Source organism: Bufo bufo, chromosome 6 (assembly GCF_905171765.1).
Source record: "Bufo bufo chromosome 6, aBufBuf1.1, whole genome shotgun sequence".
NCBI lineage: Eukaryota > Metazoa > Chordata > Amphibia > Anura > Bufonidae > Bufo > Bufo bufo.
In genome coordinates, this window is record NC_053394.1 from 109,407,501 (window position 1) to 109,421,930 (window position 14,430).

Consider the following 14,430-nt stretch of genomic DNA (forward strand, 5'->3'; position numbering starts at 1 on the left):
CTACTAATGACTACACTAAACCCATGCATTATGCTGATTCTTGATATGTTCCTCTTCCAGGGCAAGATCTTCTTGGTCCCTGCTGATAAGTACACCATGGAGTACATTGAGCCAAGAGTTCATTGCATTGCCATTCATGGAGCCTTCAACCCTAGCAGGTACAGTCTGCTGATTGTATCTTGAGTATCACATTCACTTTTTATCCATGGCTGCTTTCTCATCTGATATCTCTGTCCACAGTGGTTCCTGCACTCCTTCAAGATTCCATAAACCTTCTCAGTCAGTGGTATTGACTGACGGGAAGACTAGAACAGATGCCAACAATGGCCAAAAGGTGCCTTTCCACCCTGCACCATTGCCTCCAACAGCTGTAGATGCTACTAAGTTGATCCGGTTGCAGTCCCCAGAGGTTTGTGATTTGTGCATATGTACAATATAAAGGGGCTCAATTTTATGTATCATAAAATATCACTCATGATGACCTTTTTATTTCTCTCTCCTTTTGCAACCAGACGGAGGTGACCTTCAATGGCCATGTTCCTACCCCTGGGCGTTACGCCTTCATTATCCACTACTATCAACCCTCACAGCCCTCATTTACTGTTGAGGTACGAGTGCATGGAGGACGCATATGGCAAGGTGAGGGGTTAGGATGTTAGGTGACTACATGAAGCAAGAATCCATTGTTATTGATGATTTTGTGTATAACATATGGAAGTAAAGCCCTCCTTCCCTTATTTTTATGCTAGGTTCAGCTAATGCTACGTACTGTCCTCATGGTTATGGCTGCCGCAGCTTGGTCCTTTCTGAGGATCAAGCCATATTAGATGTGGTTGATAATGACCTGTCAGTCAGCGTCCGTGCCCCGGATGGCAAGATCATTTGGCTGGTAAGTGAGGGGAGGTTTCTTGTGTCATCCGGTCAGTTGTCCAACCTCTCCCACTGGTTGACCTGTCTATGGCCTGTTTTGTTAGGAGTACATTCTGGTCATTCCTGAGGACAGTTACAGCTCCACTTACCTGGTGGAGGAACCACTGGACAAATCGTACAACTTTATCAGTCAGTGTGGAGCCAACAGCTTCCAGAGCAAGTAAGTCTCCTTATCAGTCTCCTCTTTGGTCATCTCAGATTAATCATTGTGCGTAGTGACATTGATGGGCATACATGTAACCTAGTGTACTCCAGCTGGTGCAGAACTGCAATTCCTCTGTATACCCTGGTAGCCTGTGGCTGTATTTCCATGCAAGCTGGAAAGATATAGGTTGGACCACAGAAATCTAGAGGACTTCCAACTTCCTCCATACATTACATCTTTCATAGCAGGGGTCCCTGACTTATGAAAATCGGTTGTCCATCGTAGCTGTATAGTAAGTTTGAAAACGGCTGCTTATCTTTCCCCCCTGTTGATATTTTCTGTGTATTTTTCTTCAGCCCGGCCACCTCTAAGTTCTGCAGAGATGCTGCAATCTCTCTGTCTCTCTTCTATAACAATGGGGCCCAGTCCTGCAATTGTCATGAGGCTGGCTCTCTGAGCACCACCTGTGAGCCATATGGAGGCCAGTGCTCCTGCAAGCCTAATGTGATAGGAAGAGATTGTTCCCGCTGTGCCACAGGATTCTGGGGATTCCCTGACTGCAGACGTAAGTTCCAGATTCCCCCAAGGACTATGATGTTCCATACCAGAGTCGTGCGGTCCATTATATCCACTCGTGGTTGGAAAGCTCTGTGATGTTTTCTCTGTACCAACATAGAGGGGGGCCATAGACATAGCAATAATCTTTACTATAGTCACAACACTTCTCACAGTTGAGGGTTTGTTACAACTGTATTCAGTCTAACTTGTCCTCTGTGAGGTACATACATAGGTAGCACAAATCTCGTTGTCCTATCCTCATAATTTGCTGTAATTTTTCCTGGTAGGTATAATGTATCATCCTGAAGTCCAGGCTCTGGAGCTTACAAAGGATTGTCTAGACGGGATACAATTGTAACAAACCCTCAGCTATTAAGGGAGGGGGGTTTCTGTTTTTTGTCTCTTTGCCTCTTCCTGTGTTTTATTGCTGTATCCTTGCTTTGTACTCACGATGTATCCATCCTCTGTTTCAGCCTGTGACTGTGGGTCGCGCCTGTGTGATGAAGTGACCGGGCAGTGCATATGTCCCCCGCGCACTGTGAAACCAGAGTGCACAGTATGCCAGCCCCAAACATTCGGCTGTCACCCCCTGGTGGGCTGTGAGGAGTGCGACTGCTCTGAAATTGGACTGCAGAACTTTACCCAACCAGGATGTGATATCCAGACCGGCCAGTGCACGTAAGTGATGGTGCCATCATGCCGAAGAGTAAGACGGAATGGAAGTATTTGTGTTCATCTTTCTCCGGTCACATTTATTTCATGTTTTTTTAATTTTGTCCTTTTTTTTTGTTTTTATGGTTCACAGCATCTCTGCAGACCTATGTGTCTCCATGGTTATAGATAAGAAAAAAAATAACCTTCTGTGCCATCTCATCCTGCAGTCATGTCTTATCCTGCTTCTTTTGCACCCTATGCTACTGTTTGCATATCAACAAAAAGAGGGCACAGGTGGGAGTAATGCATGGCTGCAGTATCAGAGCACACAGTAAATATAGAGACAAATAGGTCTGCAGAGGAGCTGTATACACCACACGGTAGGATTATATTTGATCAAGAGTCTTTGCAAAGTGGCTTCATTTTTTTTTTATTGTGGAGTAATCATTTCAAATTTGGGTTCAAAACATACCCTTTAAAAGGGTGTTCTTGGGAGTTCAGTGTTTATACATGAAATGTACAAAAAGCCACACTGGATCTGTTCTCTGTATTCTTGGGTCAGAACCACAGTTATAGTCGCTCCTCAATCCTTACAGCATACCTCCAACTGAACAACTCTGTACAGGCTTAAGGGTTGAGAAAAAAAACAAAAAACATGGCTGATTTCTTGTAGAAACAATGCTCCTGATTATAGGTTGTATGTGTTAAAGGGGTTCTCTGGGAATTCGTAAAAAAAAAAATATTGAAAATACTTAAATATTAATTTGATATTACTCTGCTCTGCTTGTCAGGGATCATGATCCTGCATACAGATAATAAGATCTTCAGCTGAAGCTCTGTGGGAATGGAGTTCATGAGGAGACATGAAGTACAGAGAGGAGGTGGGAATGGGACTAATGAGCAGCAGCACTTGTGTGCAGTCTCCATAACCACAGTCTCACATTACTACAGCCTCACATTACCACAGTCTGTCCTGTCCGTCTTCTGTATACTTCATATTTCCACAAGAATGCCTTTCCTACAGAGATTCATAATCATAATCCCTGACAAGTAGAGCAGAGAGGAGGATGAGGCAGCTATTTAGCTCAGAGTTCTGAAGTAACTTGTCCTCCTGAGTGATTAGGACAGGTTTTGTGTGTACTAATAGGACAGTGGCCATTTTATTTCCTCTGATGATTGCTTCCTAGACAAAATGAGCCATTATAACGATAACTAATGTATGGTATTTGGGAATATATTTATAATAAAGTAAGTTTTAAGTATTTTCAGTCATTTTATGAATTACTGGAGAACCCCTTTTAAGACGGTTTCACATGACCTGATTATCTGGCATGAACATTTGTATGAACGCTCATTCCAGATAATTGGCCGGTGAAAAGGTGCCACGGATTACCAGATGAACAAGTGAAATGCTTGTTCATCGGGTGATATGGTTATTGCTGCGCACACCTCAATCATCGTTTCTGGGAAGCAGATTGCGCAGTGTAAACAGCGATCTATTGCCTAGAAACAATCAGTATGTATGGGGACGAGTGATAGCAGTAGCCATCGCTCATCCCCAAGCAATGGAGGCGATTGCTGCATGCAAATACAGCGCTTCACCTCCACTGACGAGCAGGTAATTATCGGGAAGGAACACTTCCCGACAATCGCCTGCTCCATCGGGCCATGTAAACCCGCCTTTAGGCTCATTTACTTAAATACATGAATATAACCCTCTTTTAAATTTACACTGTCATGACAAACATCTTAGCAAATACATTGTTTCACATGTTTAATACTAATTGCATCATATCTAGTCACATCCGAAGATGCTTTCACAATTCTACAGGTTTTATTTGGACTGCGGAACTTCACGGTCCGATAAGTGACAGTTTGGCTCTGTCTGTCTTTGACTTCCCATAAATCACTTCTAAGTCCTCCAGGATCAACATTTTGAACTTCACTTTGGCCGTGAATAGCCTTCTGCTTTACTATGCAGCAGTTCCATCCGCTGTTAACATTTGCGACCGTTTTGTTCTTTTAGGTGTAAACCAAACATCATGGGACGTCGCTGTGAAAAATGCGCACCTGGTTTCTATGGGTACCCAAACTGCAGACTCTGTGAATGCAACCAGGCAGGCACCGAGCAAACTATATGCGATCCTGTTACAGGGCGATGTCTCTGCAAGGTATGGGATGGAGCCTGCACAAATCATTGTATCATACATTTGTGGAGTTTGATATTGCTGGCGACATTAAACCCCTCGTCCCAAGTGCATGGTGAAAGTTGAGAAATTACTGAGACTGGGTTCCAGTGCTGGGGAGCGGTGGCCCTTTTGTAGACTCCTTGGCACTGAAGTGGAAGGGTTGGTGACATGTATCAGTATATGCCAGCACTTAGGTAACACATCTAGATGCCCACAGGTAATGGGTACTCATATGAAAGATTAGAATGCAGGGTCCCTTTTAAAGGGGATTTTCATACTGATGGCCTAACATCAGGATAGGTCTTCAATATGACATTAGTGGGGGACCGACTCCTGGGACCCCTGTTGATCAGGTGTATGGGGAAGCCACAGCACTCCATGAGCACTGCAGTCCAGGTCATGTGACATCACATTCATTGGTCACATGGTCTAGGAGCAGCTCAGGGTTTAATGCATTCAGCAATATCAAATCAGTATCTAGAACCCAAGCAACCCCTTTACGTTTATGGTCTATGTGTGTAGGAAAACGTTGAAGGTCGTAACTGTGACCAGTGTCGCCTGGGCACTTTCTTCCTGGATGCCAACAATCCTAAGGGCTGTACCCGTTGCTTCTGTTTTGGAGCCACTGATCGCTGCCACTCTGGATCAAAGTATCGTACTGAGGTAAGGAATATAATGCTTACAGTAACGTACCCCAACCCCTACTTTCCCTCACACTTTAGCCTCATTGTTGATGTCTTACAGTTTAGTGACATGAGAGGATGGGTTCTGGTTGGAGGAGATCGCCAGGAGGTGGAGATCACACAGCTTCTTCACAGAGGTCTCGTTGAGGCTGATCTGAGAGATGTTCCTGATGTCTACCAGGAGTTCTACTGGCATGCACCACGCAGCTACCTTGGAGACCGAGTGAGTTTAGGCTTACCAGTTCCTTAACCCTTTCACTGCCAATACAAGGGTTGTAATATGTCATGTCTTTAAATGTTTGCCATGGTTAGAATTTAAGTAGTTGAGCTTAGACCTTTGTATCGTGTTAAAATCCAGAATCTTTTGAGTGATGCCTGGACCAGTATTCTAGGTGGAATATTTACTGTGAAACACTCATTTGAAGCAATAGGAAAAGTTTTGCTTTCTGACACTGTGTCTGTATAGAGAAGGGGTAGGAGGGTGAGCTGCAAGGGAGAGCAGGAAGAAAGACCACAGCCTGTTATTTTCATCTCTTCCCTGTTACAGCCTCCAGTGATCCTGGGGTTGGAGGTCAGGAATTTTTCTTCATATCAAAACACTATTACCAGCAAGAGAGGCTATCTGCTCACATATAGGGGGTATTTTTGTTTCGTTCTGTTAGCGCCTCTTTACATATATACAGCAGTCCATTTTTCTTCCCTCCAGCATGTCATAGAAACCAAGGAGGAAAAATGATCAAAGAACCAATCCCATTGATAGTTTAAAAAAATTAAGGCAACTGATGAAGTCTGATCTGTTCATTTTGCAGTAGAAAAAGGTGTAAAACTGATAAAAATGTTTTTTTGTATCAGTTTTAGCATCCAATTATATCAGTTGAGGCTCAAAAAACCTGATCTGGATGTAACCCATATATGTGAAGGGGTCCATGGCATCCCCCCAAAAGATTTGTCCTCTCGGTGAATAGGATGTTTATTGGAACATGGGGAATTTTGGTGCCACACTTTTTAGTGTGGTGGTTTTGTGATGATTTTTGCATGTAGTAATGAATGAATTCTGCACATCCAAACTTTTATTTTAAGCATCCACAGCTGTAAAGTGCTGGGTGGAATTTTAACAATGTGATGGGGCTTACTTTCTAGTAAGGTTAAGCATCTGATTCTGTGACTACAGGTTTTTTCTTATGGCGGGTTCTTGAGGTATGAGCTGAATTCTGAAGCCATTAGAGGAGATCAGATCTACATTCCTGTGGAGCGGCGGCCAGACATCATACTAAAGGTATAATGCCTGAATGCAACTTACATTGGAGCATTTACATCTTAGAACTTGGAATTAAATTAATTCAAATGTTTCTTGTCTACTTCCACAGGGAAACCAGATGAGCATTGCCTTTTTGGAGCCAAAATACCCTCTACCCGGAGACATTCACAGAGGCCAGGTCCAGCTTATAGAGGTAAGTCAGCAAAGCCTGGTGATATCAGTATGGTAAATGACAGAACACTGGTAATTTTTCAGGCTGAAAGGATAATCTGAATCCATAATTGTCCATTGTTCCATTGGTTTGCAGAGTAACTTCATTCACATTGGTACCAATTATCCTGTATCCCGTGAGGACATCATGATGGTTTTGGCAAATTTGGAAGCACTGCATATTCGAGCTTTGAATTCCCAGTCCTCCTCCATGGTGTCTCTGTGGCAGGTTGTTCTGGAAATTGGTCAAGGGACTGGTGTTGGAGTGAAGGCCAGCAATGTGGAGCTGTGTATGTGCCCTGCCAACTACCGCGGCGACTCCTGTCAGGTACCTTAAGTGCTCTCACTAACCCAAGGCTACAATGCTGTTGTAGGTGGCTCCTCACTCCACATGGAATAACCATATGAGGGCTTATTTCTAAATAAGGATATATTTGTCTTGTTGGGATAATATTTTCAGGTTATATAATGCATGATACTGTGTCCCTATAACAGTACCATCATACAACAGTGTCTGTATAATAGTGCCACCAAACTGTAGTAGCCCCGTGTAAGAGCCACCCAACAACAGTGCCCCTATAAACAAGCCATCAAATAACGGTGCCCCTATAACAAAGGTATTCAAGAACAGAGTTCCCAGAGTCCATTGCAGGAATCACGCTCCGTGTGTGAGTGTGATCCTCTGCTCTGGACATGCAGGAGCGCACGGCATTATCATGATTTATAATGCTATGTGTCTCTGCATGGCCTTTTTTCCACAGAATCATAGTGACATAAAGCTGTCAGTATGATTCTGTTGAAATAAGGTCAAGCAGAGACACATAGCATTATAAATCATGATAATGCCGTGCGGTCCTGCATGTCCAGAGCAGAGGATCACACTCACACACTGAGCGTGATTCCTGCAATGGACTCGCTCGTGTGAAACAGCCCTAACAGTTCCACCTAATGAAGTGAATGGGACTCAGCTTCGATATCCAAGCGCAGCCGCTATCAAATGGACAGCGCGAGTTGGAATTCCGTTATAGGTTCTGTTATAACAGAGTTATAATGGAATTTTAGGATGGAAAACAAAATGGAAGTCTTTAAGAGGCATTCCATTTTGCTCCATCCTAATACACGTCTATGGGCCCAAATAACGGTTCTGTTATACATGACGGAAAAAATAGTCCTGTCGATGACCCCCTCTGTATTTTTATAACATATAATGGCCCCCTCTGTGTGTATTATAATATGGCTCCCATGCCACGCAGTGAACTGTAGTCCACCTCCACAGTGTGGCAGCTGGCCCAGCAGCTCCGCCTAAGCTGTCACTTGGGGTGAAGCACCCCCCCCCCTTTTTGGCACGCCACTGCCTATAACAGAGCCATTCTACAATAGTTCCCCTATAACAGTGACATCCAACAACAGTGCCCCTATAACAGAGCTACCAGCAATAATGCCCCTATAACAGATCCAGCCTGCATGTAGCAGTGGAAGAGGGTGGAGGCCTGTGACAGAAGCATGTCCAACCACCACACCACACATGCCCCTTAAATCTATGGTGGGTATGAGGGTACAGCTACAGTAGGTTGAGAACTGTGAATGAATTAATGAGGGGCGACGGTGCATGAATAATATAAGACATCCAGTACCGGATTCTCCATGGACATATGATATCTGATTTCTCTGGCAGGAATGTGCCCCTGGCTTTTACCGAGACAAGGGTCTCTTCTTGGGCAAGTGCGTGCCCTGTAGCTGCGGTGGGCATTCGGACCAGTGCTTACCTGGGACTGGCACCTGTGTGGTAAGCTTTTTTTGTGTTCCCATCCCCCATAGTAACTATTCTGTTATACTCTCTATGCCATTAACACCTCACGTCGTCATCTCTAGAAATGCCAGCACAACACGGAGGGTGACCAGTGTGAGCGCTGTAAAGAAGGGTTTGTACCCAACGGAACAGTGGGTGGAGTGTTACACTGTGTCGCTTGCCCTTGCCCACTGTCTGTGCCCTCCAACAAGTAAGTGCCATATGATATAGTTTTTTTTGTGTGTCAGCTCTCATCTGTCACGTTATTTTAACCGTGCATTATATGTGGTACTTACAGTTTTGCCATTGGATGTGTGCAAAGGGGTTCATCCACTCAGTGTCTCTGTAAACCAGGCTACGCGGGGGCAAAATGTGAACGGTAAGTGAAGAACCAACAGATATGGATTGAAAACTGAATGGAATATGCTGAGTAAAATCACAGTTATCTCATGACAGATCTGTGCAAGCTGCACTTTTCACAAATAAAATTGACTTTTTACCATTTTACGCTGTTCTCACCACTTTAAAAAGTGGATGGGGCGTGTCCTCCTGCAGGCCGACGAATTTACTAAATTTATGCCAGAAACTGGAGTAAACTATAGCTCAAATTTACACCAGCTCATAGATGATACAGGTTTGATTTTCTGGCACATGGATTGCCAGAAGATGATGCAAATTTGTTAATTGACCTGCCGCTTCTTGCTTCAGTGCACTTTTTGTGAAGACTGGCGTATGAAACGCCAGTCTTCATAAATTCCCCCCTTTGTCTTATACATTAGAATAGTTGATCTGGTAGCTCCCATCTTGGCTACTCTTGCCTATGGCTCACATGACGTCATTTACAAAGAGTGGCTTTTTACGCCGGTCCTTGTTTCCCTTTTTCCATTGGTGTATGATTGCGAATAATTCAGGCATTCGGCGAGCCAGGCGTAAAAAAAAACTCCAGCCCCTGACTGGAGTAGTTTTTTGCCAACAATTACGCCTGTTTCCAGGCGTATATGTTGGTAAATTTGTCAGGGTCGATGCCCTGGCCCCCGCCACTCACTTGACATTGGTGCACAGGCATTAAAAAAAAAGCCGCAAAAAAAGGCCCTTGTGACTTTTTATACGCCAGTATTGTTGCACGGACATTAAAAAAGTCACAAAAAAGGTATTGCTCTTTATAAATGTCCCCCAATATTTCCATTAACTGATTGCAAGCAAGAATCATGAAAATGGAAAACTCCTCGAACAAGATATATTTTTAAGAAAAGAATTTAAGATGTAGGGGAAATTTATGTTTCTATGTATTGGTTTCAAGTCCAAATGAAATGACTATGTTCATCTTTATACTCCCTTGTTAGTTGCGCTCCTGGTTATTATGGGAATCCTATGGTCATCGGAAGTTCCTGCTTGCCCTGTAATTGTAACGGGAACACAGACTCCAACATGCTGTTCAGCGAGTGTGACCCCCTATTCGGGACATGTTCTGGCTGCATGTTCAACACCGCTGGGCCGCACTGCGAGGTGTGTGCGCCGGGCTTCTATGGAGACGCAATAGCTGCCAAAAACTGCACCAGTAAGTACAGTATACTGCCCATCTTATCCTAAGCCTCTATAGAGTAGAGTAAACCCTTCTCATCAGGTCCTACTGGCACCATCTCATAGTTCTAGTGAGATAGATCACTGACACATTGTAACAGGCCATTCGCCTGGGTCAGTTGTCAGGTACACTAGTTGGTGTTCACTTCCTATGTGTTACAATATAACATGTTCTGTAGGTTGTAATTGTTCTCCCTGTGGAATGGACACGTGTGACCCAAGAACTGGAAGATGTCAGTGCAAACCTGGAGTGACTGGTCCAACTTGTAACCGCTGTGAGGTAATATACCAGAGATCAGTAGCAACCATCAACAATTGTATGTCCGCTGTCGAACACTGTACATTACATTACCTATCCTGTACTGATCCTAAACTACAGCTTGACTTCCAGAGCTGCAATCACAACTCTGCTGGCTATTGTTGTAAACTGTCATCAAGCTTGTCATCAGACACTGCCTAGGAGCTTAGCTCAACGTCCACAATTCCGTGGGGCACACCAGAACAAGCTCTGTGCAGATGCTGAACAAGCAAGTTATATGCCAAGCAAGATTTTTTGTTCTGGAGCCTACAGGATTGTGAATGCAGCTCTGGAGTGTCAAAAGTGGACATTATAATCCCTTACATTCTCTTAAAATGCCTCTGGATTTTTATTTCTCTCTTCTAGGAAGGCTATTATGGATTTGATGGGTGCTCAGGGTGTCAGAGATGTAGCTGTGGCGAGGGCTCAACCAGTTCTAGTTGTGATTCCCAAACTGGTCAATGTCACTGCCTCCCCGGTATAACAGGTTCCCGCTGCCAGCAATGTGCCCCTGGATATTGGAGGTTCGGTCCTAGTGGCTGCACAAGTAAGTGATTTTCTAGATCATTGACTTCCAACCTGCAGCTCTCCAGCTGTTGCAAAGCTACAAATCCCAGCATGCCCTGACATTCTTCATTTGTCAGGGCATGCTGGGGGCTGTATTTTTTATTTATGTTAGTTTATTTCAGGATATAATTCATGTCATACCCTTGTTTCTCCTTCCTTAGAATGTCATTGTAAAGGAGGCTCATGTGACCCACGGACCGGGGAGTGTAAATGTAGTGACGGGCTCATTGGGAAGCAGTGTGACACCTGTAGCCGCCCGTACGAGGTACCAGTCAGCCATGGACCAGAAGTGATGAAGTGTGAACGTGAGTATTATCTGCTCCCTATTCTAAAGTTATGTTCAAGTTATAGGCCCAGGATATCCTAATGACAACACATCCCTTGTCCTGTGCCGTGTTGTCATGGAGGCCAAATCACAAAATACTCCAGTATCTGCATCCTATCTGACTTCTAAATGAATGTAATTGGTGATATAGAATCTGAGAAAGTCTTCATTACAAATCTGGATCTGACATTAATGGGAACAGGAAATGTTGTCAAGCTCTAGTAGTTCAGCCTCAGGCTTTTGGCCTGTTAAATCAATCATATTGTAACATAGAAGAAAGATGTTAGAAAGCATGTTCACATGTTTAATGGTACACTATGGAACTGCTTTGTTTGAACTCAGAAAACTGTAGCTGCCTCTTCTTGTTCTGATCAACCTCTTAACAGTCACGTTAAAATTGGGAAAACCCTTCCAAAAATGTCACTTTTTAATTGTAGATTTTTAATGTGTGTCTGCAGTAAATCTTGTTGGCGCACAACTCAGGGGACACTATTGCATTTTTAACCCCTTGGTGACCATTAATTTTAGCCTTAAAGAGGACCTTTCATCAGTTTTGACATAGGCTAATTATGGTATTACCTTGTAGGGCGGCCCCCACTTATGCCATGGGTGTATTTTTTTTTTCAAACCCCCCCCCCTTGTCCGCTGTGGCCCCCCGATGATTAAGGCTAAAATGAATGGTCACCAAGGGGTTAAAAATGCAATAGGACACACCTCTCAGAAAGGACTGGGGAGATCTCTGGTTTCATGTGAGGTACAGGGCTGGTTCTAGCTTTGTTAGAAAGAGATCGTTGAGTACTATGATTCTTGATTTTTGCATGACCTTTTTAAGTGATGATTTTTTTGTGCTTCTTGCAGCTTGTGATAGTTGTGTGGTGACTCTGCTGGAGGACCTGCAACGTATGGCAGACTTTATTCCCAGCATCAGAGACCAACTCACCAACCTGAGTATCAGTTCCATTGCATGGACTCGTCTAGGCAGCCTCAATGCCTCCATTGCAAACTTGACGGTAAGCCGGGAATATATGCTACTCTGTCTGGTTGGGTGATGTTTCATCAAACACTTATGTTGTGCCATATTGTTCTTTATAGGATCTATGGCTCCAGTATCAAAGCTCCATTAATGGTATTAAAGATAAAGCTGATGATTTGGAAGATGATAGTTTTAGTCTTTCTCAAGACTTTGATGCACTGCAGGAGAAGGTGAGTGGGGTATTCTCCTCTTCTTGCCACAAGGTGGTGCTCCAATAATGTTCAGTATATACCGATATTGTACACCTAGATAAATGCTGGCCTATTAATTAATGCAAATGCTTGATATAGCTTACGGGATGGATGTATGGAACCTCATATGAACTTTACTTTCTCCAGGTGAATTCAACAAACAGAACAGCAGTGAATGTACAGAAAGTGACCAGGGGAACCAATCTGAAAGCAAAAGACCTGATGAACCAAGTACAGTTTTTATACAATAATTCTCTGGGTGAGAATTTTTTATTTTTTTTTACTTCTGCCAGGTGCTGAGTTATTTCATTGCCTTCGGAGCACCTTGTGTTCTCACCTCCTTCCCATGTATGAAGTGCTGTCATACAGTGTAGCAATAACCATACTAAAAGTGTTAAGTATGGTGTCCCAACAACTGTGCAATTAATTGGCTATTCTGTACAGTTCTTAAGTATCAGGGTCAAAATGCCACTAGTGATCAAATAAGCCATCTAATAACATTGTTCCATTTCTTTTACTGCTATAAAATATCAAGACTCATGGTCACAAATCTTGGGTACCAGGCCATGGAAGGTACCCTCTTCTTCAGGGGCTGGCTGATGTACCTTGTTAATATATCCGCATTTAGGTTCTAAGGGCCCTCTACTTAGGACAATCTCTACTTGCTAGAGGAGTCCCTTGATAATAATCTGTTCGCAATGTGCCCTCCTGCTGGGAACCCCGGCAATTATCTGCAGTCCATTAGGAAACCTGGAAGTAAATATTCAGTTTCTCTGGGGTGCCTCCACAAAGGACATAACACATTTGTCAGTGCTCATTCAAATCAAGGGGCTTTCTGTATAATGCAGGACAGGTCCTTCACAGTGAGAGATGTTCTTTGTAACCACTGTGGCCAAGAGATTATTTATGATCCTAAACGCTGTTGTATCCATCTCAGATGCTTAATTAAAATGTCTGTTAAAATATTGTTAGGACTGATCAATCAGCTGAGCAAGATTGGCTCCTCAAACACCAGTAATGTCACATCCACTGAGGAGTTTAAACGGATCATGACTGATGTGGAAAAAATGTTAAGGGAGATGAGAGACAAGGACTTCAGCCACGCCAAAGACCTCACATGGAAGGAGCATGAAGAAGGCAAAAAACGTAAGTAGGCACTGGAAAACGCTTTCAAAGACGGGTTACTCAATACTTGGTATGAGTAGGGGTTGCCCATTAGGAGAAACATTTTTTTATGGTTTTCTCATAGTTGAGAACTATCATGGTGATCTGGTGCTGATGGTGACCACTGTGTATATTGATGTGATGAATGATTTTTCTTCTTAGTACTGGATCGAATAAAAGCTGAGCTGCTCTCCAGTCTAAAGGCCAACCAAGACCTACTGAATGAGATTAAGAAGAGACTTGAAACGTATAGCTCAGAATTAATGGATTTACGGGATGCCTTGAATGAGGCAGTGAACAAAATCATAGAGACTGAGGCTCTCAACAGCCTGAACTACAACAACCTGGAGGAGAACAAGGTACTAGATGAGATCCTCAGTGACAAGTAGAAATTTCACACTGGTTTTTTTTGAGCTTGTGATCCATCATATGCTAGAACATCTTCAATTTATTATTGTAGCTTAAGATCAATGACTTGAAGGCACAACACAAAGAACTAGTGGATGCAATTAAGATGGGAGAAGATGCTCTGGCTCAAGTCTCGAACATATGGCAAATGATAGATGACATGAAAGAGGTAAGGAGGACATTGAAGGGGACAGTACCCAGTCACTTGTCACCCAAGAGTATTCAAGCAATTGGCTTATGTTGTCTTCAGGAGTATGAAAAGTTGGCAGCTGGACTGGATGGGGCCAGAGGCCCAATTATGGATAAGGTGAAGCAGTTCTCCCCAGCAAGCAGTAAGCTGTCTGTTGTAGAACAGGCAGAGGAACATGCAAGACTCCTAAGTCAAGTGGCAAAGAATTTGTTCAAGTGAGACAAACTTTTTTTTAAGACCGGTTATGGATTATTCCA

At 43.4% G+C, this 14,430-nt stretch overlaps 1 protein-coding gene across 1 annotated transcript in view; it reads left to right on the top strand.

Annotated features, from left to right (window-relative positions):
• The window catches only part of LAMA5 (laminin subunit alpha 5), a 125,808-nt gene that overhangs the window by 80,168 nt on the left and 31,210 nt on the right, over positions 1–14,430 (top strand). The window contains exons 29-55 of the mRNA XM_040438838.1: positions 61–158; positions 241–409; positions 513–639; positions 750–889; positions 975–1,090; positions 1,432–1,640; positions 2,107–2,311; positions 4,314–4,458; positions 4,999–5,139; positions 5,221–5,382; positions 6,331–6,435; positions 6,527–6,610; positions 6,725–6,955; positions 8,303–8,413; positions 8,500–8,627; positions 8,715–8,795; positions 9,760–9,974; positions 10,177–10,277; positions 10,662–10,842; positions 11,024–11,167; positions 12,046–12,197; positions 12,280–12,390; positions 12,559–12,670; positions 13,384–13,557; positions 13,738–13,934; positions 14,036–14,152; positions 14,234–14,388. Of these exons, the coding sequence (XP_040294772.1) occupies positions 61–158; positions 241–409; positions 513–639; positions 750–889; positions 975–1,090; positions 1,432–1,640; positions 2,107–2,311; positions 4,314–4,458; positions 4,999–5,139; positions 5,221–5,382; positions 6,331–6,435; positions 6,527–6,610; positions 6,725–6,955; positions 8,303–8,413; positions 8,500–8,627; positions 8,715–8,795; positions 9,760–9,974; positions 10,177–10,277; positions 10,662–10,842; positions 11,024–11,167; positions 12,046–12,197; positions 12,280–12,390; positions 12,559–12,670; positions 13,384–13,557; positions 13,738–13,934; positions 14,036–14,152; positions 14,234–14,388 (3,911 nt within the window). The remainder of the gene's footprint in view (positions 1–60; positions 159–240; positions 410–512; positions 640–749; positions 890–974; positions 1,091–1,431; positions 1,641–2,106; positions 2,312–4,313; positions 4,459–4,998; positions 5,140–5,220; positions 5,383–6,330; positions 6,436–6,526; positions 6,611–6,724; positions 6,956–8,302; positions 8,414–8,499; positions 8,628–8,714; positions 8,796–9,759; positions 9,975–10,176; positions 10,278–10,661; positions 10,843–11,023; positions 11,168–12,045; positions 12,198–12,279; positions 12,391–12,558; positions 12,671–13,383; positions 13,558–13,737; positions 13,935–14,035; positions 14,153–14,233; positions 14,389–14,430) is intronic.